General features: G+C 36.1%; 2 protein-coding genes and 1 pseudogene across 4 annotated transcripts; 1 reads left to right on the top strand and 2 right to left on the bottom strand.

Moving 5' to 3' along the window:
• Window positions 1-271: 271 nt before the first annotated feature.
• Window positions 272-2,284, top strand: LOC132855039 (uncharacterized; annotated as a pseudogene).
• Window positions 2,285-4,317: 2,033 nt separating this feature from the next.
• Window positions 4,318-19,557, bottom strand: LOC132855038 (uncharacterized). Its single transcript, XM_060883751.1, has 6 exons — window positions 19,464-19,557; window positions 5,733-6,074; window positions 5,543-5,584; window positions 5,332-5,445; window positions 5,176-5,204; window positions 4,318-4,455 (listed from the first exon to the last, which is right to left on the bottom strand). The coding sequence occupies exons 1-6, from the start codon at window positions 19,555-19,557 to the stop codon at window positions 4,318-4,320; spliced, it is 759 nt and encodes a 252-aa protein (XP_060739734.1).
• LOC132854285 (major histocompatibility complex class I-related gene protein-like) lies at window positions 18,073-23,654 on the bottom strand. Of its 3 annotated transcripts, XM_060882571.1 has the most exons (6): window positions 23,467-23,654; window positions 21,276-21,521; window positions 20,623-20,886; window positions 20,088-20,384; window positions 19,829-19,998; window positions 18,073-19,743 (listed from the first exon to the last, which is right to left on the bottom strand). In XM_060882571.1, the coding sequence occupies exons 1-6, from the start codon at window positions 23,519-23,521 to the stop codon at window positions 19,741-19,743; spliced, it is 1,035 nt and encodes a 344-aa protein (XP_060738554.1). In that variant the 5' UTR covers window positions 23,522-23,654; the 3' UTR covers window positions 18,073-19,740. The 3 variants fall into 3 exon arrangements, with proteins under 3 accessions (XP_060738554.1, XP_060738553.1, XP_060738555.1); XM_060882570.1 differs by having other exon boundaries at window positions 18,073-19,998; XM_060882572.1 differs by lacking the exon at window positions 23,467-23,654 and adding an exon at window positions 22,210-22,537 and having other exon boundaries at window positions 18,073-19,998.
• Between the last annotated feature and the right edge of the window lie 571 nt (window positions 23,655-24,225).

The following is a 24,225-nucleotide window of genomic DNA, read 5'->3' as shown; positions in this document are numbered from 1 at the left end:
TAAACTTGACTGATGTGTAAAAACAGCATTGAAGTGAGTGTGTAAAACAGCATCTAAACAGTGTTTATATGAATGGTCCTGTAAGCATCAATAGACGTATATTGAAAATGAGTGTGTGTTTGTTTTCAGTTCAGTTCCTCAACTAGGCAGTGAGGCAGTAGAACACACATGTTCTATAGATGGTCCCTCTATAGAACATAGTCAGGATGGGTTGCAGGAAATGGGCTTTTCTCAGCTTTTGTAGAAAGTACACTACTGGGCTTTCTTACTGATGGAGCTTATGTTCAGTGACCAGGTGAAGTTCTCCACCAATACACAGGGAGCCATTTGCATTTAAGAAAAATTTAGGAGCCATCCAAGATGCAATATGGTGCTATTTCCATTTTCAGCTCAACTATTCATATTACATGGACACCAGAAACAGCGTGTTTATTTATAAGACCGCCAGATGTTAATACAGTACAGAAATTGTGCAACAACCAACCTGCAAAATGATGTGATAGAAAGGCTTCGGAACCTCGGCTTGCTGTAGAGACCAGGCCTCTAGTCCTTGGCTAATGGAGTTACACATTTCAAAAGAAGCGTAAAATTATAAAGAAACAATTTGGTCCGTTCATCTTGAAACTGTAGAAACTGTGGATTGGTCCTTTCTCAAGGTGGCTGTAGGAATTGTTAAAGAGACAATTTGGTCCATTCATCTTGAGACTGTAGAAGCTGTTGAAATTCAGTTTAGTACTGCAATTTCTGGAGCACACTCCCAAGAATTTCACTCACCATGGCACACATGTGTTGTGGTGATGTGACAATAAAAGTGACTTGACTAATTGCTGCAAGAATTTAGGATTCTTGACTGGGTGCGTAATCAGTAGCCACTGTTTGGTTAAGAAATAAAGGTTCTAACAAGGTTAGAAAACGGTGGTCTAGAGCCATAATTAAGGAACTATAAGTTAATTTGCCTTCCATTGAAAAATATGGAAAGATTTTAACTGGATATCTAGAGTAAATCAAACTTTTTGAGCAAGAATTTTATAAATAACTATTTGTATTTGCAAAGGCACTTTAAAAACCTGTGTTCTGTTTCTTTAACTTGAGAGCACATCTACTGTACTGCCACGGTTGAGACTTCATGTATCAAACTTGATAACCCTGCACTGAAACCAACAACACAGAGACATAGAACTGAGCCTCCTAATGTAACAATTGACGAGATGATGCAAAACCTGAAAGAATACCTGAACAAAAGTCTGGGAATAAGAAAGTGCTATTATGACGTCTGCCAGAAGTACAGTCTTAAGCAGTCAGAGAGTGGAACATGGGACTTGGCTGACATCAAAATGGCTTATGGGAAGACCCAGCATTTTAGAGCAAACCTTAGGAGGGATGGCTTGTCTGTGATTGTGGGCAGACAAATTCGACAACACCTGCACAAGTGCGAGACGGACAAACTACAACAGAACTACTACAGAAATCAATGCAGAAAAAGCAAAGGTTCGTGCTTTAGCTGAACAACTACAAAGTGAAGGAAAGGATAAGGAGAGACTGCTGGATGAGAGAAATATTCTGAAAGGCATACCCGGCCTATAGCAGCTAGCAGCAAAAATAAACAAGGGTCACTCTATCCATTCAAAGAGCTCAGAAAAGTAAAGAATCAACACCACCAAAAGTAAAAATTATTCTACAGAGGACCATGATGACAGTGAGCAAGAATCATTCACATATGCTTATGTCACAAAGGACAATTCAAATGTTCGGCTTGCTCCTGTCATTGTAAAAAACAGACGATTTGAAACTGAGATGGACAGTGAGGATGAGTATGAGGAGAATGACGAGAGACAAATTCGCATTGTAAAAAAAAGTTCAAGAAATATGTACCTTGCAGAATGTAGCAACCAGCTACAATAGAACAAATTGACAAGGGGTTGAAGAAGCTACCAGATGCATTCAAACAAACACAAAATTTTGGCAAATCCTTCAGCGCCTGCAGAAAATTTACACCTTACACCCACTAGATGGAGCAATGATTCTCAACGTAAACTTGAGGGCCATTGACCAAAATTGAATCTAGGGTTGGTGAGTCCCAAGAGAACATTGAGGCTGGATGGGAAGCTGTGAAGACCTTTTTGTTTGAACTGAAACCTGCAGAGCATTGGAACATGTTGGTTTGAATAACAGTGAAGATCTCAACAAGGATACTAGTATGCCTTTAAAGACTGCATTTGTTAATGGGCTAAAACAAGAAATCTCTGTTTTTAGTCCATCTGTATTGTCACTGTTCTTAAGGTAAAAGCACACACAAAAGTCAAAACAGCTGAAGCCAAAGTCAATGCCTTCACAGACATCTGCAAAGTTAACACTGTCACAGGACCATATTCCAAGACAAAAGAATGGCATTACTCCTCATGGAAGCAATTTCATTAATCACCATGGTTTTTTTATTTAATTTTATTTTAAATAAAGTAATTAAGTAATTTTATTTATTTTTCATTTTATTTATATGTGATTAAAAATGATCAAATTGGGATTGTATTTTGTGTCTAGTTCTTTCATGCATAATCAAGCCTGACATTCATATGTAATCTCTGATGTTCCTGTGCCTCACCTGTAATTAACTTTTAACTGTAAAGGGGGAACCAAATACTGTAGCTGATTACATTGTGCCTGTGACCCAACCGTAGTTAACTGATCAATATAAGATGGCCCTTCTGTCCTGTCCATTGTAAGTTCTCCAGTAGAAGGTCCTAACTGTATGTGTCTATTGTTTGAAGGCCATTTGTTACCAGGTATAAAGTCTGGTCACACAGTCAGTACCTTTCGGTTAAGATCCAGAAGACTGCTATGCTACATGAACATCTTCAATAAACACTTTTCCCCTGAACTTGGTCCAGCTTACTTTTTTTTAACGTATTTAAAGAATTTTAGTACATTGGTGAGCCACCCAACAACTGTTCAGACAAATCCAAGGAAAATCTAACATGTTCAAATGCTGCTTATGATATTGACTGTCCAGAAGCCTTAGAAGACGACAATAAACAATATGACATCATTGTATTTTACTCATAAGGAAACATTCAGGAGCCATTATACACCCAAAGTAAAATGCTAAAGTTAGGCTATAAAAGAGCTACACCATGGTCTTTACATTAAAAAAAACCCAAACAAACATGTTTGAATGAATCTGACTTAATGAACAATTTGAGTTTTTAATAGTTTATACTATTAAAACATGAGTAAAAACACAATGAGGTTCGGAGTGATGAGGTTTAATGTCCCTGACAACCTCCTGTAGCCCCATATAGACACTTGTTAGCAACTGCCTTTAAAGACACCTTAAAGCTTATTTCCAGGTTTCAGTACTCATTCTGGCAGCAGTCAAGATGGCTTTCAAATTTTATGTGGTACAGCTGTTGAGTAAATTAAACCTAATTTAAATTGTATAAATTTGATTAAAGGTTCATTTGTAATGCAAAAGAGCTAAATCAGGAGTAAAATTTAATAATTTCTGTCCACCTTATTTTAGATCCTTGTTTATAAGTAGGATTCATTTATTAACCCCCTGTAACACAATTAGTTGAGTGACAATACAGGATTTGTTCGTGGACCATGTCAGTGACTAAAGTTTAATAAAGATCGCTCATTTTTAACCCAATAAAATGATTGCTGAATCTGATTGGATGAAGGTGACTATAAAAATAATTAGACTTGCGGTTCCTAAGAAAACATTTTTTTAGTTTTCTTCTCATCTCAGCCATACTTGACCATACCCAAAACCAGGTGGACAAGACACTCCAGTTAACACGTGTAAAATTTAATAAATATTACAAGTAAAAGAAATGGGGAAAAAGACTGCAATTTACATGTGTTGCATTTTTTATGTTGTTTGCTTTTGCATAGAATTAGAGTATTATTTATTTATTTGATAATATTGATAATATATTGATAATATTTCAGTGACAAGAGGAGTAGATGAATCTGTCTTTAGGAGCATCATGAACAAAGTTTTACACACTATCATTAATGTTTAACACAAAGAGCAGTTTTACTGTCTGAACCTAGTAAAAAATAATTTTCTTTAAAACAAGTGCAAAATAGACATTTTACACATTTACACTGAAATATTTTATAACACTGGAAACTGATATAAGGTTTTTAGTTTTAAATTTAAATGTGCAAAATCCTGAAGTTTAATATAATATAATATAATATAATATAATATAATATATTCTGCAACTGAGATGTCATAAAAGTTACAGTTCCTCTAAACACAGACCATCAGAAACATAGGTATCATGTGAAGTTAACAGTAAATGAAATGTGACTTTATGTACACACATGACTCTGTCCTACTGAAGAATATACAACACATGGATCCTCCTTTACATCATGTCTCTTGTTCCTCTTGGTTTTCTTCTTAGAGAACTGAAGTGCAGCGTAATTCACAGCGTCCGAGTTAGAAATCTGCAGGAACACAGAAGATACACAACGATAAAATATAACAAATAAACCATGGAAATCAAACATATTCAGAGGTTTTTATTGCACTGGAGTAAGCTTTAATAGAAATCATAAAGCCCTGGTGGAGAAGAAACTTCAGATCCTCTCTCTGTTCTCTGAGACCTTGAGGTTTCTTCCACTTACTTCAGAATGTGTGTTTAATTGTTCCTGTATTTACAACTTATTATTATTATTATTATTATTATTATTATTATTATTATTATTATTATTATTATTCTGTTGTTGTTGTTCATATTATCTATAATTTAAAAAGATTATAACACAAGGCTTTTAATTTTATTATATTCATGAACTAAAAAACTGTAGTATAAGGTCCTGGGAATTTTATTTTACAATATAAGAAATGTAAGAAGTATACGTTCTGATTTTTATTGATCTAATTTTGAATTGTGTTTTTTTTTTTTTTTTTTACAAATGGACAAATGTTCATCAACCATTCACAGATGAGAAAACAATCAGCACCTCTTATGGTTTTGAATGGAAAAACAAAAAAGTAACTCTGTTTTAAAATATCTACACAATAACAAAATGGTCAAAGCAGAATGTGGATCTAATGAGAACAGAAAAATATTTGAAATTTGTGTGTGTGTGTGTGTGTGTGTGTGTGTGTGTGTGTGTGTGTGTGTGTGTGTGTGTGTGTGTTTAAATTATTCTCACTTTTACCTTATTAACTTCTGCATTATCTTCAGCATCTAATGTAACACAAAACAAAGATTATTATTATTATTATTATTATTATTATTATTATTATTATTATTATTATTATTATTATTATTATTATTATTATTATTATTATTATTAGAGGAGTATATATTTGACCTCTGTGTGTTTTTCTGTGCTTCAGTATGATGAAGATCAGGACACAGAGAAGAAACACAGTCACTGAACCAAACACCACAATCAGCATGAAGAACACAGCAGGAGACACAGAACCTGGAGAAAACGTTAAAGAAAGATTTTTACTCAGTAAACATGCATCAGATTTTAGTATAAAATGTAAGAAGAGAGAGAGAAAAAAACAACAACAAACCTGTTGCTTTATCCAAGCTCTCAGAAAATGTTTTATTTATGCCTAAAAGAAGAAAATTTTAATTCATTTTACAGCTTAAGAGAACCAAATGAACTATTACTAAAACCATTCACTTTATAACAATATAATAAAAAATTAAAAATTTGTAAAATAAATAATGAAAATAAAAACTAAATAAATTAAAATGTACCTTTCACTTGTAAATATGTGGAGTTACTGAAGATCATTCTGTCAGTGAAGCTGCAGTAATAGAGTCCTGTATCAGAGACGTTTACTGCAGTGATTGTGAGAGATGTTTTACTGCCATTAACAGACATCACTATTCTCTCACTCTCACTAAAGAAGTAACACGACTCTGATGAAGCTGATGTCCTAAACTTTTTACACCCAAGAAGAAGTGGAACTGAATCACACGACTGTTTAAACCAGAAGATCATATCTGGACGTTTCAGATCATGTTGGCACCAAATAGTGACGTTATCTCCAGCTTCTGCCTCCAAAGTTAAAGAGCTCTGAGTCTCTGAGAGCAAACCTGCAACCCAGAAATTTATATATGTATATTTATATAGAATATATATATTTATATATATATATATATATATATATATATATATATATACATATATATATGCTGTGCAAATTCTCAGTAAAAATCTGGACAACTGGACTAAATTTCTTTGTATTGAATTTGCAGTTCTCTGAATAATTACATTTTTCAGTTACACAGTTGTGACTAATGACTCATGTATTTATATATTCTAAATATAATAGTCATTAAGTAAAATAATAAATGAGATTTTAAACACTTACCCATAACACAGAGAAACACAGACAGAATATTAAACTGAACCATTGTGTATCAGACCAGAGACAAAGAGGAAACAGTGTGTTGGGTGAATAAAACGCTGGTGTATCTGTGTATAGGGGAGTGGACACGTCTACAGACTACAGACTACAGGAAAAAACAGAAGGGGACCACAGGAACAAAATAAACAGTTTCTCTCAGTTTGCAGTCTTCTGTTTCTCATTTTTTTATTCTGACACAAAACTGCTATAATCTCACATAATGATACAGACGACTCTGATTAAAGAAACTCTGATTAAGTGTTGATGATTTCTAATCAGTCCTCCAGCAGTAACATGCAATGAGATCAAACTTCTTTTACAAGATCATTCGTAATTAAAGAAGCTTGAGTAATTCAATGAGCTTTTCCCAATACGTCTTTGGTAGTTTGGGTTTTTGTGCTTCAGTAAAATGACAGTTAAACAGGTGAAAGAGTTTTATATGGAAAGGGATGAGCTTCTGTCTGACTTTATTATTCAAATAGCTGTTACTGAATGGATTCTTAGTCGTGTACTAGGAAGCATCTTTAATGTGTGTTTTTCACAATAAATGAACATCCCTGGTCGATGAAAGAGCATCTTTATGTATTTGCAGAAAAAATACAGAACACAAAAGATTAACAGGAATATTAATGAATATTAACTCTGAATGTCGGCTCAATATTTCATCTAGTAGCTGCACTTCCTGTCTCTCATTTCAGTGATTCAGCTGTCTTAATGTCTGTTCAAACCCACTGCCATGTTTCATTTATTCTACAAACTAACGGACCTGATGGAGTCGTTTTAACAAACCTGAGCTGGAGAAGCTGAATGTGATGTGTGTCCAATACAAATCTGTTATTGTTATAGTTCAATTATCAATATGATGATCAGTGGTGTGAACTGCTCTATAAATGTTGCACAGCAATCAACATTCACATTTTAATTATGAACATAAACTTTCAGGTTTGCTTTGTACAAATTGAATAGTGTTAAAAACGGTGTATGAAAGCAGCTGGTGGTCAGAAGCAGATAAACCGCAGATGAATGTGTGAGTTTTCTGTTCAAATGCAAGCGTTGTGCGTGCAAATGTACCACATGTCTGTTCTGTGGTTGGAAAATAATCACACCATAAAAATGAACATATTCTGCATGTGTGTGAGTTAAAACCTGTGGTTTAAGAGATGGCGTCACATGACTACCAGACAGCTGAAATGACTAAAGACAAAATTAAAAATGTAGTTGCCTATAAAATCATTTTATTTTTACCCTGAAAATCATACGTGTAGTGAGTTGTCTATTGTTTTCTCAGTGATGACTGAATCCACTGCACATTATTACACACAACCAGAGCCGCTCACTACGCAAGTTGCCTTCCCCTGCCACATTTTACAGCGCGTGTTAATGTTTACTGTGTAGATGACAATATGAAGCGGAGCTATCTATCTGGCCATGAAAAGAGAAAAAGAAACAAAATGAGAGTAAAATGCGAGAACAGCAATCAGGTAAAATTGTGTTCTCTTCAAGTTTGATGTCAGCAAGAGCAAAACAGTAAAGTTAAGTTGATTTGATTCTGTCTCTAGTCTCTATCTGACTAGCTAAATTAGCTGTGCAGTGCTGCCAGTGCATCGCTTGTCCTGTCTGTCACACAACAATTTATTGTGTGAACATTCGCGTGAATAAACACCCAAGGGCAACGGTGTTTATGAACGGCAGCTCGATAACCGCGCCGCGCGTGAACCTGCGTTCATATGCGCGTGCAATCGTGCACGAAATGACACGCGCGCTTTCCAGCAGCATCTGTGTGGGGACCAGTACAAAAAGTAGCGTGATAGCACTCCTAAATGACAGTGTTTATAGTCTCTCAATCAAGGTTACAACAACATTAATGCAATATGGAAACCAATGGATTTACATTGGAGTGGGCATAATGCCAGGTCACTATGAATGCATATCCCTCAGTAAATAATAACCATCAGGGATCAAGTATTGCTCTCACGCATACAATAAAACACAGTGATACGGTATGGCAAGCCATTTTAGCTTTTATACATTCACATGATATTTAAAATATTCCATTCAATAAAGATTTGTTTACACCTCATTCAATTCTGTATTGTTTTACTCTTTGACCGAGAGATGGAGCAAACTTTTTTAAAAGGAGGGAGGTTTGTAGTGGGAGCAGTGGTGTGTCAAGTGTGAATGTGTGGCAAATGGTTTACATATTTGGTAATTGTACATATTGTACACACATATTGTACTGATTATATGTATGAGCATACTGCACATTTCACCTGTTGATTTCATTATGTTTGTTAATTGTACATATTGCACTGACTATATGTATTATGACTAAATTGCACATTTTCACATGTCAACTCATTATCTATATCCTTGTCTGTATAAATGTTCTGCAATTTCTGGAGTTTGCTCCTAAGAATTTCCCTCACCAAGGCACATGTGCTGTGGTGATGTGACAATAAAGTGACTTGACTTGACTTGACATGGCTCACGGGTCAGATAGGAGGGCCCCTTAGCAGAATTTTGCTTAGGGCCAGGGAGGTCAGGATCGGCTCTGCACACAATAACACATTATTTAGAAAGCTTAGTTAGTGGAGCATCCTCAATGAGGCAAGATATTCTATATAAAACATTACAGAAACTTTATAGCATAAAGTATTTAGGTGTAAGGATGTGTTTTTTATGGATTCCAGCACAAGTCGGAGTAAGGGAAAATTTAAAAGCTGATAAATTAGCTAAGGAGTCATTTAAAGATCCAGAGGTAAACATAAAAGTTCAGATGAGTAAAGCAGAAATCAAGGGTTTCATTGGAGTTAAAATGAAAAAGAGGTGGCAAAATATATGGGATAATGAAAAAAGAGGGAGGCACCTGTACAGTATACAAAGAAATATGGGGATGGAAAGGAAAACTGACAATAACAGGAAAAGGGATGTGATTATTACAAGATTACGTATAGGGCTTACAACACTGAATTAGAGTTTATATGTTTTAAGGAAACATGAAACAGGCAATTTCAATAAATGAGGAGCATCAGAAACAGTTCTTACATATCTTACATATACAAACATATCTTACACTAATGTACACATACAATAGAGAACAGACAAAACTTCTTCAGTCACTAAAAGAATATGTGTGTAAAAGAATATGGATGTAAATAATTATTTACCTAAAAAAAGATTATAGAATCCAAAAAGAATGATACATTTTTTTTTTTAGATATGGGACTGATAAATAAGATTTTTTTCCATGACGTGCGCCTTACTCCAATCCAGTAGGTGGCGGAAAATGCACTATTTAAACAACAAAAGAAGAAAAATTACTCTGACTAACATAGATATCTACACTAGATGTCGCCTTGTATAGGGCAGTACATTGGAGCGAATGCGTCAACTGAGCCGCCATCTTGGTACAGGGGACCCCCTCCTCTTAATGCTTTAGCGTCAATGTAGGCAAAGAAATAAAATCACCATAAATCGTCATGAATGCGATTTCTAGTTTTTTTTTTGGTTCGTTCCAAAGGTTAGACATGTATTTATCATTAAGTCCAGAGAAAAATTAAGGTTTTGATATTAAGATAATCTACTTTTTCACAATATAATGCATAGTGCTAGTAGGTGTAAGTTTATTAGTTACATTCTTCCACTTGAGTAAACTTCAAATGAACAATCACTACTTACCTTATAGCCTACTGCATGCAACACTGCTACAATGGCGTGACTATACATGTTCATTTAAACATTTAAATTGTACCTGTTTATTAAATATGATACACAAAGCAATTTGCAGGTGGAAGCAAATCACAAATTTGAGAGGAACATAATGTGAAAGTTAGATAGTTGAGGTGCCAAAGACTGTTCAATCTTTTATTTATTATTTTCCCGCAATACTTTTGCCACATTAAATAAGTATGTACTAAAGGCACATAAACCAAAAAAACCCCCCACAAAGTTTGACTTTGAGGCTGAACTGCCAACCTAACTGGTCACATCTTTCCAGGACCATCAGCTGAATTAACCATTTAAAAAACGTGTTTAGTGCAGCAACTGCAATTCGTCTCTGTTTATCACTTGGGAATCTACAAACAGATTCATTCATTCATTCATCTTCTACCGTTTATCCGAACTACCTCGGGTCACGGGGAGCCTGTGCCAATCTCAGGAGTCATTGGGCATCTACACTCTGGACGGAGTGCCAACACATCGCAGGGCACACACACACTCATTCACTCACACAATCGGGACAATTTTTCCAGAGATACCAATCAACCTACCATGCCGGGGGAGGCACGGGGAGAACATGCAAACTCCACACACACAAAGCGGAGGCGGGAATCGAACCCCGGAGGTGTGAGGCGAACGTGCTAACCACTAAGCCACTGTGCCCCCGACAAACAGATTCAGATTCAGATTCAGATTATTTTATTTAATACCATGTCAGCAATCAAAAGCTATTTTCATGGCAAAAATTCAATTACAAAAACACAAATATCATAAATACAATAAAACAAAACAAATATAAACAGCAAGTCATATTATACATTTTTTAAATTAACATACGATAAAAAAATCCAAACCCTTTTCAGTTTTCAGATTAAGTAACGATAAAAGAGCATTCTGCTTGTGTTAAGTCCAGGACAATCTAATAAAATATGTTTGACAGATAAGGGAATCTTACAAAACATACATAAAGTTGGGTCTTTTCACCTTTAAGCAAAAAAGCATGGGTCAATTTTTAACGTCCTTATTAAGAGCTTCGGAATCTTTTCCTAACTGTCAAAAACTAATGGGTAACTAACATGGATTAGCTGCGGTCGTTAACCAAGGACTAAAACAAACCAACGGAACAAGAAATATAATTTCCTAGCATTCAATATCATAAAACACATTCTCACTTGTGAAATGTAATCCCTTGCTGTCTGGTTTTTAGATTTCTTTTGTTTGAACAACCATATGCAGCACAGAAGTCCGGCATCGTCCATGCATTTGAGGTAAAGGAGCACCGTACAAAGATGGCGGCGGTTTTGACGCATTTTTAGGACCCCAATGCGACATCTAGTGTATAGATATCTATGTCTGACTACAAAATATTAGTTAGTTCTAACACACCTCCCACCTCCTAATAAAAGCTTGAGGCTCTTCATGCTTCTTTAGATGATGAATGTAATGCAGAAATGAGGACGACATAACGGAGGATGAGTGTCAATATCCACACCTGGAGGATCTGTTCACCTGTAGAAAGGAAAGGTGACAGCGTTCTGATGCAGTGTAAACACTGTCTGATATCTGTTTGTGATTTCAGCTGACAATACTTCAGGCACTAATCTTAAAATAACACATTGTGCATTGTGTCTTGAAATGGGTTTAATCACTTATACATGCAAACGACTCACCAGATGGAGCCTAACTTCTGTTTACTCATGACTTCTTTTACAACCTGCTTCAGCACACCGCACTGCATTATGGGTAATGTAATGAATGAACACCACAGCAGTAATAAACAACACTACGTTAAGAAAACTCTGTTTGTATGATGTTCATTATTTTTAATATCTTTAGGGATGTTTAGATTAATAGCAAGTTAATACTGTTTACATAGTTTCAAAAATGTTTTTAGTATCTTTAAATGTCTTTTTGTAAAATGTTTTGTCTGGATCTTATCTGATTCAACAGTTACTAATTTTTTGAGGCCATATCGCCCACCCCTACTCACAAGATGGTCATTTGGAACAATGAAGAAATTACAGTTCGAAATAAATATCTCTTTTTTTCTCCCTAGATGGTTTGACAGTAAAACTTTCTTTGTTTGACAAATCTGGCAATACTCTCTATGGTCTGCCCATCGCTTCAAGAGAATTTAATCTATTTAGGAAAGCTATTCGCCCAGGTTTAACTGTTCTCATTAAGAGTCACTTAGCCTTTGGCTCATATATCGATACCATCCAAAAGTAATTTACCCAGTGAACTGTGTTTTATCTAGATATTTGAAGATGGCTAATAATCTGACATCTATTCTACATCTAGTGTGAGAAGACAAAAAACTCTTTACTATCCGAAAATGTGGTCTCTTTGACCACCTTTATGTATCTCATTCCTTTAGTGTTAGATGTATTTTTTATTATGAAACTTCAGAAAATAAACCTCTCGAACATGTAGTTAATAATTTTGTCTTAAATGCAAAATTCTTCATTCATAAACAAAGATCTCAAAATCCACAACTGTTGAGGTTGAAATAATATAAACTCACTTCTTAAATCTCTTAAATTATTTAGATTTAATAAAAAAATCAGGCTTTTACAACTACATGACATTGTGTTTAACTAAAGAAAACTTGGTTAAACTTGGATATAACTCTCTGTTTGTACCATGCGACTGTCCTCAAGACTTTGTCCCTTATTTTGTACACTTATATTATTGATCCTGTTTTGTCCTTAATATTTCCTTGCTGTAATTATTGTGTCTTTACGGTAATTAATGCATTTTGTGACTGTAGTTGTTGCCCTTTGTGTTCTGTTTTGTATTATTTCATGTTATTGCAATTTAAAATGAAAAAAGTGTGTGTATATGTGTATGTATATGTATATCTCATCTATGAGCTCCAGAGCAGGCTTTTCACTTCAGGCAGGACTGTGACCTATAACAGCTTACTTTTCCATGTTAAGCTAAACTTTGTGTGAAAATAAAATAAGAAATATTCTATCTTTATCTGATGCTGAGAAGCTAATTCATGCATTCATGACCACTAGACTGGACATTACTAGGTGGTTGTCCTGCATCTTTAATGAATAGGCTACAGTTAGTCCAAAATGCAGCTGCCAGAGTTCTCACTAGGACAAGAAAATATGCTCATATTACCCCAATTTTATCATCTCTACACTGGCTACCTGTTAAGTTTAGAATTGATTACAAACTGCTGCTACTTACGTACAAGGCTCTTAATGGTTTAGCTCCCATGAATCTAACTAGTCTTCTAACACACTACATTCCTTCGCACACTCCGAGATCACAAAACTCAGGACTTTTGGTAGTTCCCAGAATATCTAAGTCAAGTCTATTAAAGGTGGTAGAGCATTTTCGTATTTAGCTCACAAACTTTGGAATAGTCTTCCTGATAGTGTTCGGGGCTCAGACACACTTTCCCCAGGTTAAATGTAGATTAAAAACTTCTCTTTAGTCATGCGTACACCTAATACTTCCCATAATCTTGTGCTCTAATTCATCTGACCAAATGTTGCTAATGTTATGAACAGCAGCTACATTAATTCCTCTCCACTGCTTCTCTCTTTTTACCCATCCCAAGGCATCCAGAAATTGTACCAGCTCTGAATGTCTTCCGTGCCATGAAGATTTTGGACCTCCACTGAGATGAGGCCAACCATGTGAGGATCTTGAGGCAGTTGGACTCTGCTACAACAAAGAGGAGAAGCCAGCTCCATGAGGTCTTTAAGAACAACAATCTCCTCATCAATACAACATTTGTCAAACAGTATATTTATAATCACACCCTCAAGTGTCACCCAAATTAGCATGAGGTTCCCCTTTGAGTCTGATTCCTCTCAAGGTTTCTTCCTTTACCATCCAAGGGAGTTTTTCCTCACCACAGTCACACGAGTCACTTCAGACTGGCTCATTGGGGATAAATACAAACACATTTAAATATATCTAATATTAATCTGGAATTTTTTATATTATATTAATCTTTATATTAACCTTTTGTTTTATGTTTATGTTCTGTAAAGCTGCTTTGAGACAATGTCAATTGTTAAAAGCGCTATACAAATAAACTTGAATTGAATTGATATATAAAATAGCAACAGCCACTGCTTTAATAAAACTTAATTTTATTTATTTATTTTTTTAAACATAGGACAAAACTATAGCAGTAACAGTCCTTGACACAGAAGTATAAAAACTTCAGCAATGGAACTACTGTGTCACTTCCGGTTCGGCGGCCAGTTTATGCTACCAGGCTGTGTGTGTGTGCATGTGTGTAAATACTCTTAGATTTTAACCAAACAAAATAAAACAATTTCACAAATAAAATTTAGTGAAGTCTTTTATAAAATTAAGACTTTTATTTTGAATAACGAACTTTGCGCTACACGGAAGCGTGTTTCTCTTCTTTTGATGTTTTATTGCGGTTTGCAGGCAACGTAGAAGGTACATTTCCCCCACCTAGTGGACTATCGCGTGAAGCGCTTAAAGTTTTTCGTTTGTAAGAAAAAACTACAATAATAATAATTGTAGCGGCCCCTTGGATTTATTAATCAAGAAGAAGCAGAGTTCCAAACGGGTGTTGGTTTATTTCTTCCTCTCAACGAGCACCATGAACACCGTGAAAACTACAGCAGAAAACAGCAAAAATACAAAATGCTTCTATGTAGTTTCACAAATAACTAGCACATAAATCATATTCACATATTAATCATGTTTACACCAAATACAAATCATTTTAACATTTTAACTAATAATCAATATAGAATGAATGACATAAAATATCACGTTTCTTTTAAATGAAATACAATATATTACAATTTTCTGTGTGAATCTTGGGTCCGTGCGGGTTCCAATAGGTCTTCTGCAGTATTTGCGATGATTGGGATGCAGTTCAATAGATGATTCATCAGAAAAATCAACCTTATGCCACTTTTCCACAGTCAATAGATAGTAAAAATGTTTCGAACATACTGTAACTGAACAAACAATGCATAATTGAATGATAAATAGTTTTTATATAAGTGTATGAGTGCATTATGGTAGAGTATTACGTTAGCATCACAAAGGTTGTGGGTTCGATTCCCAGGGAACACAGATACTGATAAAATGTATGTAACTCAAATGCACTGTGAGTAAAAGTGAGTAAAAGATAAAATTGGCTGAATTAGGCATGAATGTTAATGTCATGTAAATGCAAACATTGACTTCTTTGTGTTGTTTTTGCTTTTCTTGTTTTGGCAGCGTGGCAGGGAACAGGGGGTTTAAAAGGTGGGTGGGGGTAATAGTATACCACTTTTTTTTGAGGACTACACCACTGAATTATATATTCTATTCTATTCTATTCTATTCTATTCTATTCTATTATAAAAACCTCTAAACACAGACCATCAGAAACATCAGTATCACATGAAGAAAACAGTAAATGTGACATTATGTACACACATGACAACATGTGTATAATCCTTTACATTCTGCCTCTTGTTCCTCTTGGTTTGCTTGTTAGAGAACTGAAGTGCAGCTTAATTCACAGAGCACATAATTCCTTAATTGCAGGAACACAGAAGATACGCAAAGATTATAAAATATAACAAATAAATCAGGGAAAGTGAACATATTTTATACTTATTGAGCTAGAGTGAAGTTTAATTAAGATTATTAATGAACTTTATTTAGTCCTCATTCTCTTTAACATGTACTTTCATTGTTCTGATTTTTATCTAAGCCATTATAATGATTAATTTTATTACTATTAAAATAATTAGTAATATAGTTATGGTCTTAATTTAAAACCATGAATGCAAATTTTTAATGACTCATAAACAAGTAGTTTTTAAATAATATCAGTCTGATTTTAACATAATGTTCTGTCAGTGGATTTATTAATGATTATAAAAAGCTTTATAACTAATAAACATAGAAAATAATGTATCTTAATATTTAAATAATGAGGCAATTACATTCATTAATTTTAAAAAAATACAGGGAGTTTTATTTTAAGTATAACATATAATCACATATGTATGAAATGCAATTATTATTAAAATGATTTACAACTGTTTTAAATAATTAACACATTTCTGCATATGGAATTTACAGACTGTGTTACATCTGCACTGATACTATTCTACTAGTTTAATTAATTACGTGTGAAATATGTAGTTTTTTGCTAATTAGCAATGATTAAACTTACACTAAACCTCAAATTGCTGTAGTTAATTTGTTGTTTGTCTTCAAATAAAGGTTTTTTTTCCTGGTTCATAAATTCTTCATCAGGACAAAATAAACACTCCAGATGAACTGATTTGTGTTTAATCAGTGTGTGTGTGTGTGTGAATTAGTCTCGCATTTACCTCATTGACTTTTGCATTATCTTCAGCACCTAATGTAACAGAAAAAAGATTATTATTATTATTATTATTATTATTATTATTATTATTATTATTATTATTATTATTAGAGGAGTATATATTTGACCTCTGTGTTTTTCTGTGCTCCAGTATGATGAAGATCAGGACACAGAGAAGAAACAGTCACAACCAAACACTACAATCAGCATGAAGAACACAGCAGAACATCCACAATCTTTGAGAAAAATATGACAGAAAGCCGTGTGATTGCTGAACCAGAATAATATTTTTTATCTAAAAATGTACAGAAGCCTTTTGGAGAACAAAAACAACAAACGAGCTGCTCTGTCCGAGTCTCAGAAACTGTTTTATTTAACAGACACATTCATTTTTAAAAAATAAATTGACCTTTCACTTGTAAATATGTGGAGTTACTGAAGCTCATTTTCTCAGTGATTGTGAGAGACGTTTTACTGCCATGAACAGACATCACTATTCTCTCACCCTCATTAAAAAAGTAACACGACTGTGATGGAGCTGATGTCCCAAACTTTTTACACCAAAGAAGAAGTGGATCTGAATCACTTGTGTGTTTAAACCAGAAGATGGAAGATGCTGCAGTCAGATCATGGTGACACCAAATAGTGACGTTATCTCCAGCTTCTGCCTCCAAAGTTACATCTTTTTTAATGATTTAAAAATTATAATTTTTTACTTTTTTTTTTAGAGAAAGGTAAAAACTGAATTGAAATTTACAGGATCTTTTTGTACTAACCATATTCTGTAAGCCCCACCTCCTCCACAATGATTGGTTAATCCATTATTCAATCACCGTGCAATGTGACGAAAGGGACAGGACACAAAGAAACATTACATTTCAACAGCACTTTTCTTCATTAGTTCTTTCATCATGGCCTCATATTACTGCATAAACTGTCAAATTAAAGAATATCTTTGGCAGTGCACAAAGACGACTTATTTTATAATGTAATCTAATCTAATGTACCATAGTTACGATGCTGTGACTAATTAATTTGTCAAATAACTTTCACAGTCAAGCCATTTATGTTATTATTTATTTCTCAGTTTCAAAGAGAGAAGTGATATAAGATTGAGGTTCTGTGCAGATTTCATGTTACACAACCAATCTGTTCACCAAATGTGGTTTATTGTGAGACTCAGAGTACCACATAACACACACACACATCTTTTGTATGCAGTCTTTGTTAATAAAATGGACTCAGTGGGAAAAGTTTAGTATAATATAGTTTTCCAGTTAATCAGGCAATTTACCAAAAATATATCACTCACTCACCTCACCTCAGCTCTTACACCGCTGTTCTTTCTCAGTAGAGGTGAAAATATCAAGTGTCTTTAAGCTTAAGTCCATAAGTTCTGATAAAGTGTGAAAATGTGCATTACCCTGGAGTCTGAGTTAAACCCACATGAAAGATGTCTGTATTCACTCTTCACACCCTGAATGGAAGCTTCAGTAGAGGAAAACCTGGACAGGAAATCACTCTTCAGTGTGGAGGCTCACTTACTGGTTTAGACTGGATCGTCAATGTGTGGTGTCTAAAAGGCAGTCCATAAGACACTTATTCAACAAACTGTCTTCTCAAGTCAAGTCAAGAAGCTTTTATTGTCATTTCAACTATATATAGCTGTTGCAGTACAGACAGAGCTGAGGACTTAGTAAACAGTCCTAGCCACCTAATGTGCAACTGTGAAACCTGGTGCAAATAGTGCAAGACAAAAGACAGTGCAAACAAAAAAAAATTACAAGACAATACACAAAAACAGCACTGACCAGTGTAAATACTGTATGTTCAGACAATATTACATCTGCAGAAATACCGGAATGAACAGCGTTTTAAGCAGCAGTTACCTGAGATAAAGTAAAGCGTTGTGCAAAACAGCAATCAACTGAAATGTCAGACAGAACGTGCAAATAGCAAAAAAGTGCAAAAATAGCATGTAAACAGATTGATGTTGAAGATGTCAGTGAAGACATCCGTTGGCTGTCTGCGCATTCCCTGAGCACCCTGCCAGGAATGTTGTCTAGTTCAGCAGCCTTCTGTGGGTTAACTCTGCATGGGGGGAGGGATGGTCTTCCTTGCCGTTACGTCGTTCTGCACCTCAAACCGAGCGTAGAAGTCATTCAGCGCATCTGGGAGGGAGGCATCACTATCACAGGCAGGTGAAGCTGTCTTGTAGTTTGTGATCGCCTGTATATCCTGCCACATGCGCTGGGTGTCTCTGCTGTCCTGGAAGTGGCTGTGGATTGTCTGGGCATGTGTGCGCTTTGCTTCTATGATGGCTCGGGACAGTTTGGCCCTTGCTGTTCTTAGGGCCACCCTGTCTCCTGTTCTGAAGGCTAGGTCTCTAGTCTTCAGCAGCGCACGCACTTTAGCAGTCATCCACGGCTTCTGGTTGGAGGGTGTGGTGATGGTCTTGGAGACGGTCATGTCATCAATGCACTTGCCAATGTAGCTGGTCAGTCTGGTCATGTAGATGGAGTCGCCGTTGGTTGCAGCCTCCCTGAAGATGTTCCAGTCAGTGCACTCAAAGCAGTCCTGAAGAGCAGAGGTGGCTCGTGCTGGCCAGGTTTTCACCTGCATCAAAACCGGTTTAGATCGTCTGACGATGTGGTCTGAGTAGCCGAGGTGGGGGCGGGGCTCTGCACGATACACGCTGGGAATGATGTAATTGTGTAAACAAGATCCAGCGCGTTTTCCCCATCTCATTGCAAAGTCCACATACTGATGGAATTTAGGGAGCACTGACTTGAGATTTGCATGATTAAAATCTCCGGCGATAATAAACATTCTGTAGATCGCTAGTGGCTCCGTATAGCTCACTTAGAGCCTCTTTAGCATTAGCGCTGGGGCGGATGTAAACTTCGACAATGAAAACAGTGGTGAATTCCCGTGGTAAATAAAATGGCCTGTAACAAACAGTCACAAACTCCACTAGCGATGAACAGTAACTAGAAACAAGCACAGAGTTCTTACACCATTCCGTGTTGATGTAAACGGAGCGAAACGAGTTAAGCCCATTGAGCTGAATGGCGGCGTCCGGAACTCTGTCGCTGAGACACGTCTCCATGAAAACAAAGACGCAGCAGTTTTTAAACTCTCGCCGTGTAGTGCGTTTGAGTCGGATGTAGTCCAGATTATTGTCCAGGGTGCAAACACTGGAGAGTAGAATGAACGGGCGCGCCGGCCGACTGTAACTTATCTTCAGAAAACAGCCAACGTTCCACTCAATATAAATTCAGTGAGCTGAATTTCACTGAAACAGTCAATACTGCTTTCATAAATTAAACTGTAAATATATTAAATGTAATATAAATATCAAAATATGTACTTTAACACACATTTAAGGGATGTAACTCAGTTCCGTTCTGTTGAACTTCCTGGGGTTTTTCTGCACCAGAACTTTTTCTCTTCTTCCAGAAAAACATGAGAACAGCAGCAACAACAAATAGAGTGACGACTACAGCAACAATAACACCAAACTTCCATCCATCTGATCCTCCACCTGATCCTGTTGAATCAGCACAGGCTTAATTCTCTGATGCACAGTAAAACAAATTTGACTGTAAATCTATAGTTATAGAGGAAAGTGTTTCTGACCATTCAGGATCTGTCGCTCGCTCACATTCAGCACTAACTCCTTCTCCAAGCTGCTGTGCTGAATCACACATGTGTAGTTGTGTTTCTGCAGCTCCTCAGCTGAGACATTCATAATGCTTCTCTTCTGGAAGCTTCCATCCTGGTTGGGTAACGTCTCTCTGAGCTCCACATCATCATGCACTTCCTCTCTGTCCTTCGTCCAGGAGATCGTCACTGCTTTGGGGAAGAAACCTGTAGCGTGACACACCACCTCTGGAGAAAACCAGTGTTTCTGGAACACTAATGCCTCAGGACGAACTAGACAAAGAGAAAGTAAAAAAAAACATAAAAACCACAAATCAAAACCTTTTTTGTGTTTTGGCATGACTGTCATGTTTCACTTAAACATGCTCTCATTAAATATGCTTTTGCGTGAGTCCTTTCTCTTATTAATACATAATGTCACAGCAAAGTTATTAGAAAAAGAATACATTTAAAGTGTCGCATGGTGTGTGTGTGTGTGTTTATGTGCAATAGAACAAATCACACAATTTACCATTCCTTTCTAGAATCTCTCTGCTGCATTTCATAACCTTCTTCAACCAGTTGGTACACTCTCTCTCCAAAAAGTCTTTCCAGTATTTAGTTTTTTTCCCATTCCCATCCCACTTGGTTTTGATAAAGGTAGATGTAATCCAAGTGGCAGACGTCAAATTCAAAGACATAAAATCTTTGCCATCAAAAACATACTGCAGGTTTCCTCCAGTGGTGTTGTCATCTTTCAGGTCACAGCTGTATGTCCACTGCACCGTGTGAGCACCTGCAAAGACAGATATACCGATATAGAGGAACACAATACACTCTGTGTGGGGGAAAATAAAACTGATGTGGTCATATTATACACATAGTACACTGTATTGTTTAATGTTTTAAAAATGTACAAATAAAAACCCCATTATAAAGCGTATGATAAATGAGGCTATTATAATCAAACCTTGTTAGGTACATGCTCTAAACGTAAAATGTTTACATTTTCTCAAGACACTAAAATGGGAGCTATCCAGTTACAGAGCTGAGCAGTTAACAGTCATTATCAGTTACCTCACAGTGGCTCACTGGCAGTGTTTTTTGAACAACTAGCACACAATCTCAATTAGAGTGTTAACAATTTAATTTAATAAAAAAAGTATTCTGAGCCTTCATTCTTACCTTTAGTGTTGTTAAAGTTGTCATCTTCATTTATTATAGACAACAAGAATTTGAAGTCCTCCCTTTCACCCTGCATTCTATGTGTCCAGTGAGCTTCGTCTTCAGCAGTTAAATTTGGGATCATCTTACAGACGTTGCCGTTGAAGTAAATAAACTGTGCTTCATTCACCACACCAGCAGCAGTGAGTTTTGTTAGATTTATTCCTTGCACAAATGCAGTGTAGCACAACTGTAGAGACTGTGTAACTGTAAAATAAAAAGCAGCATTTAAATAATTTTGAAAAGTTTAAAAGTAAATCCATTTTAAAAGTGCAGGCTATAAAGGAGCACATCATTAGTTAGATGTATTGACTGAATAGACCCCTCACCAGGGCCGGACTGGGACACAATTTCAGACCCAAAAATCCCACAAAATCCCACAAAAGTGTGTGTATTCTTGTACTTGTCACTTCTTCATATCTCTTCATCTGCTCTAGTGTTACAAACAGAACTGTCTCCACCTTGGTTCAAATCTAAATAAATGTGTGTATGTACGTATTTACTTTTTAAATAAATCTAAAATGACTTAGACACCCAAAATTTAGCAAAATAATAAATTTCATCCAAAATGTTAAAAGAAATTCCTTTTTCCTGTCTCAGTCTAGTGCTAGGTTGACTGTCTCCACCTTCATTTGAAAAATATGAAAGTTTTAAACCTTACAAACGGGCAGGTCATTTTCGCAAAATGTAAAATTGCATTTTTTTGACTTATTTTTGTTCATGTCTTCACTATAGCTCCTATCTTCCTGCTCCTTTCCTACCTACTGTATATAAAAGAATGTGAATATTTGACTGCTAAACTTTCAATAAATAATGTCATTCAACATATAGTATTTTAAGTGACGACAATAGGGGCGCTAAGGCTAATAATTGCTATATTTGCTAGCAGTTTTACATTTTGCTGGTTCTTTTTGCGTGCTCCTTCACTTTCTGATCCATCTGGCCGCTTTCTCGCCATAATACCATGTCTGTTTAACCTCGTTGGCAGGGAACCGGAGCGTAACGATGCCAATCAAAGTGATTAGCAGATATAGGTTAATTTTTTTAAAGCCGCCTTCACACTGCACACGACAAACGACCGCCGATAAACCGGAAGTCATTCATTTCCTATGGAGAGTCGCAAGATCGCTGCGTGAGGTGCCGACCATCTGCGGATACGTAATTTTCGGATCCGTTTTGAGCGGTGGATCCGTTAAAAAAATTTAACTTGTGCGACTACACCGCATCCGATATGCCGACCGGATGTGATGTATTCCAATGTTGTCCTATCAGGTTCGTGTGCGCGAGGTGATAAGAATTATTGAAAAGTATTAATATTAACTTTAGTAATTTTTAAACTTTACCAAAAACAATCTTTTTGTTTTAAATAGATTGTTATTGATAAAAAAGTAATAAATTATTAATATTTACATTGTATTATTTTTAATGTTGCGTCCATGTTTCCTCAAAAATCATTCACGGTCTTTCTGGATTTATTGTTGCATTCATTGTTTGTATTTACTCCTCCATTAATTAATTCCTTCATTCACCACGATAAATGGAGGGAGAATACAGGCTCTTGCTTTTACTCTCCTTTACTGGAGACGCCAAAGAAAACATTGCAAATCAGTGTGTATAAAACACCACCTGACTCGGAGAAAAAGTCTCGGTGAGTATCACCGTTTAGTGCAAGAGTTGCGCCTTAATGGAGAAGATTTTTGTCACGATCATCTAGTAATAGGTTTTCCGAGACCCATGTTGACGTCTTCACGATCATATTGCATATTCCGTGCGACTGTCACTAGGGGGCGAAAGCCGACAGTCGTGTCCGTTTGTCGTGTGCAGTGTGAAGGCGGCTTTATTATTATCATCTCAATTGATTGGATGCCGAATTCGGAAATGATCGCTTACGTACAGTGGGTGGGCAATAAAATAAAGACGAATTTGGCATCAGAACAACCCTTACTACGAGAGTGACAGACGGCATCAATAACACGTATAAGACAAGGCGTGTTTTTCAATATACATAAATGTGGCTAGATTTAATTATAAATCCCTTTTAATCTTAATAAAAATGCTTCTGTCGCAACTACTTATACAGCTAGTTTAGAACAGCTTTCGTTGTCGGCAGAATTCCGCGCTTGAGGGTCGGCTGTGGGGACATCAAACTCACCTGCGGAAACTCCACCACAGCCAAAGAGTATTAAAAGAGTCATGCGTAACATCATGGAGCTCTTTAAATCTTTAATATAAATATGTGCAACGAGCTAGCTATCATGTAGTCACGACACAGCTTTACAGCACCAGGTAAGCTACTGCGTGAGCCCGTACACCAAGCAATGAGTCGTTCCCAAACTTTCAGCGCACGATTCATTTGTAGCGAACTAGAAGAGCCGACTCCCCCGGATCACTACACGTTAACTCTGAACTAGAAAGTTCTAGAAATAGGCCGTAAGGTGAAGCCGTTTTTCGTTTCACCCTGTTCCCATATATTCATTCCAATAAAAAGAGCTATTGGTCTCCAGTTTATTTTTTATTAGTGTTTAAAGTCGCCAATAGTTCCTTCATCGCGTAATCATATTTTGATCATGAGTGATTCGGCTTCGCGTCACGTGTAGGAAGCACAACCAATAAGGTGGCCGCTTTTTGGACCTATGAATGCAAGATGTCTGCGCCTTTGATGTCAACATCGAGAAGCGAAGAAGAGGAAATTACGGTCAGACCTCATTCTAAACTCCGTAAAAAGGATTATAAACAATGCTATATGCATCTCGCGTCCATAAAGAAAGAAGAAACGAAGGATTTTACACACACACGATGGGATACATACAGAAATAGCGTCAAACGGTGGCTTGGTTTGCATGCTGAGAATTAGAGAATAGCAGAAACATACAAACATTGTCTAGAAATTGAATTTGAAAATGTTCCCGAA

The sequence above is a fragment of the Tachysurus vachellii genome, chromosome 12, assembly GCF_030014155.1.
Source record: "Tachysurus vachellii isolate PV-2020 chromosome 12, HZAU_Pvac_v1, whole genome shotgun sequence".
NCBI classification, from domain to species: domain Eukaryota; kingdom Metazoa; phylum Chordata; class Actinopteri; order Siluriformes; family Bagridae; genus Tachysurus; species Tachysurus vachellii.
This window is presented reverse-complemented; position numbering and strand designations above follow the sequence as displayed.

Coding starts and splice junctions, on each gene's coding strand:
- LOC132854285 (XM_060882570.1), bottom strand. CDS start 23,521: ATGATGTTACGCATGACTCTTTTAATACTCTTTGGCTGTGGTGGAGTT. Junction 20,887..21,275: donor CAACTTTAACAACACTAAAG/GTAAGAATGAAG, acceptor CTGTCTTTGCAG/GTGCTCACACGGTGCAGTGG. Junction 19,999..20,087: donor CGAGCGACAGATCCTGAATG/GTCAGAAACACT, acceptor CTGATTCAACAG/GATCAGGTGGAGGATCAGAT.
- LOC132855038 (XM_060883751.1), bottom strand. CDS start 19,557: ATGGAGACGTGTCTCAGCGACAGAGTTCCGGACGCCGCCATTCAGCTC. Junction 5,446..5,542: donor GAGCTTGGATAAAGCAACAG/GTTTGTTGTTGT, acceptor CGTTTTCTCCAG/GTTCTGTGTCTCCTGCTGTG. Junction 4,456..5,175: donor ATAATGCAGAAGTTAATAAG/GTAAAAGTGAGA, acceptor GTGTTCCTGCAG/ATTTCTAACTCGGACGCTGT.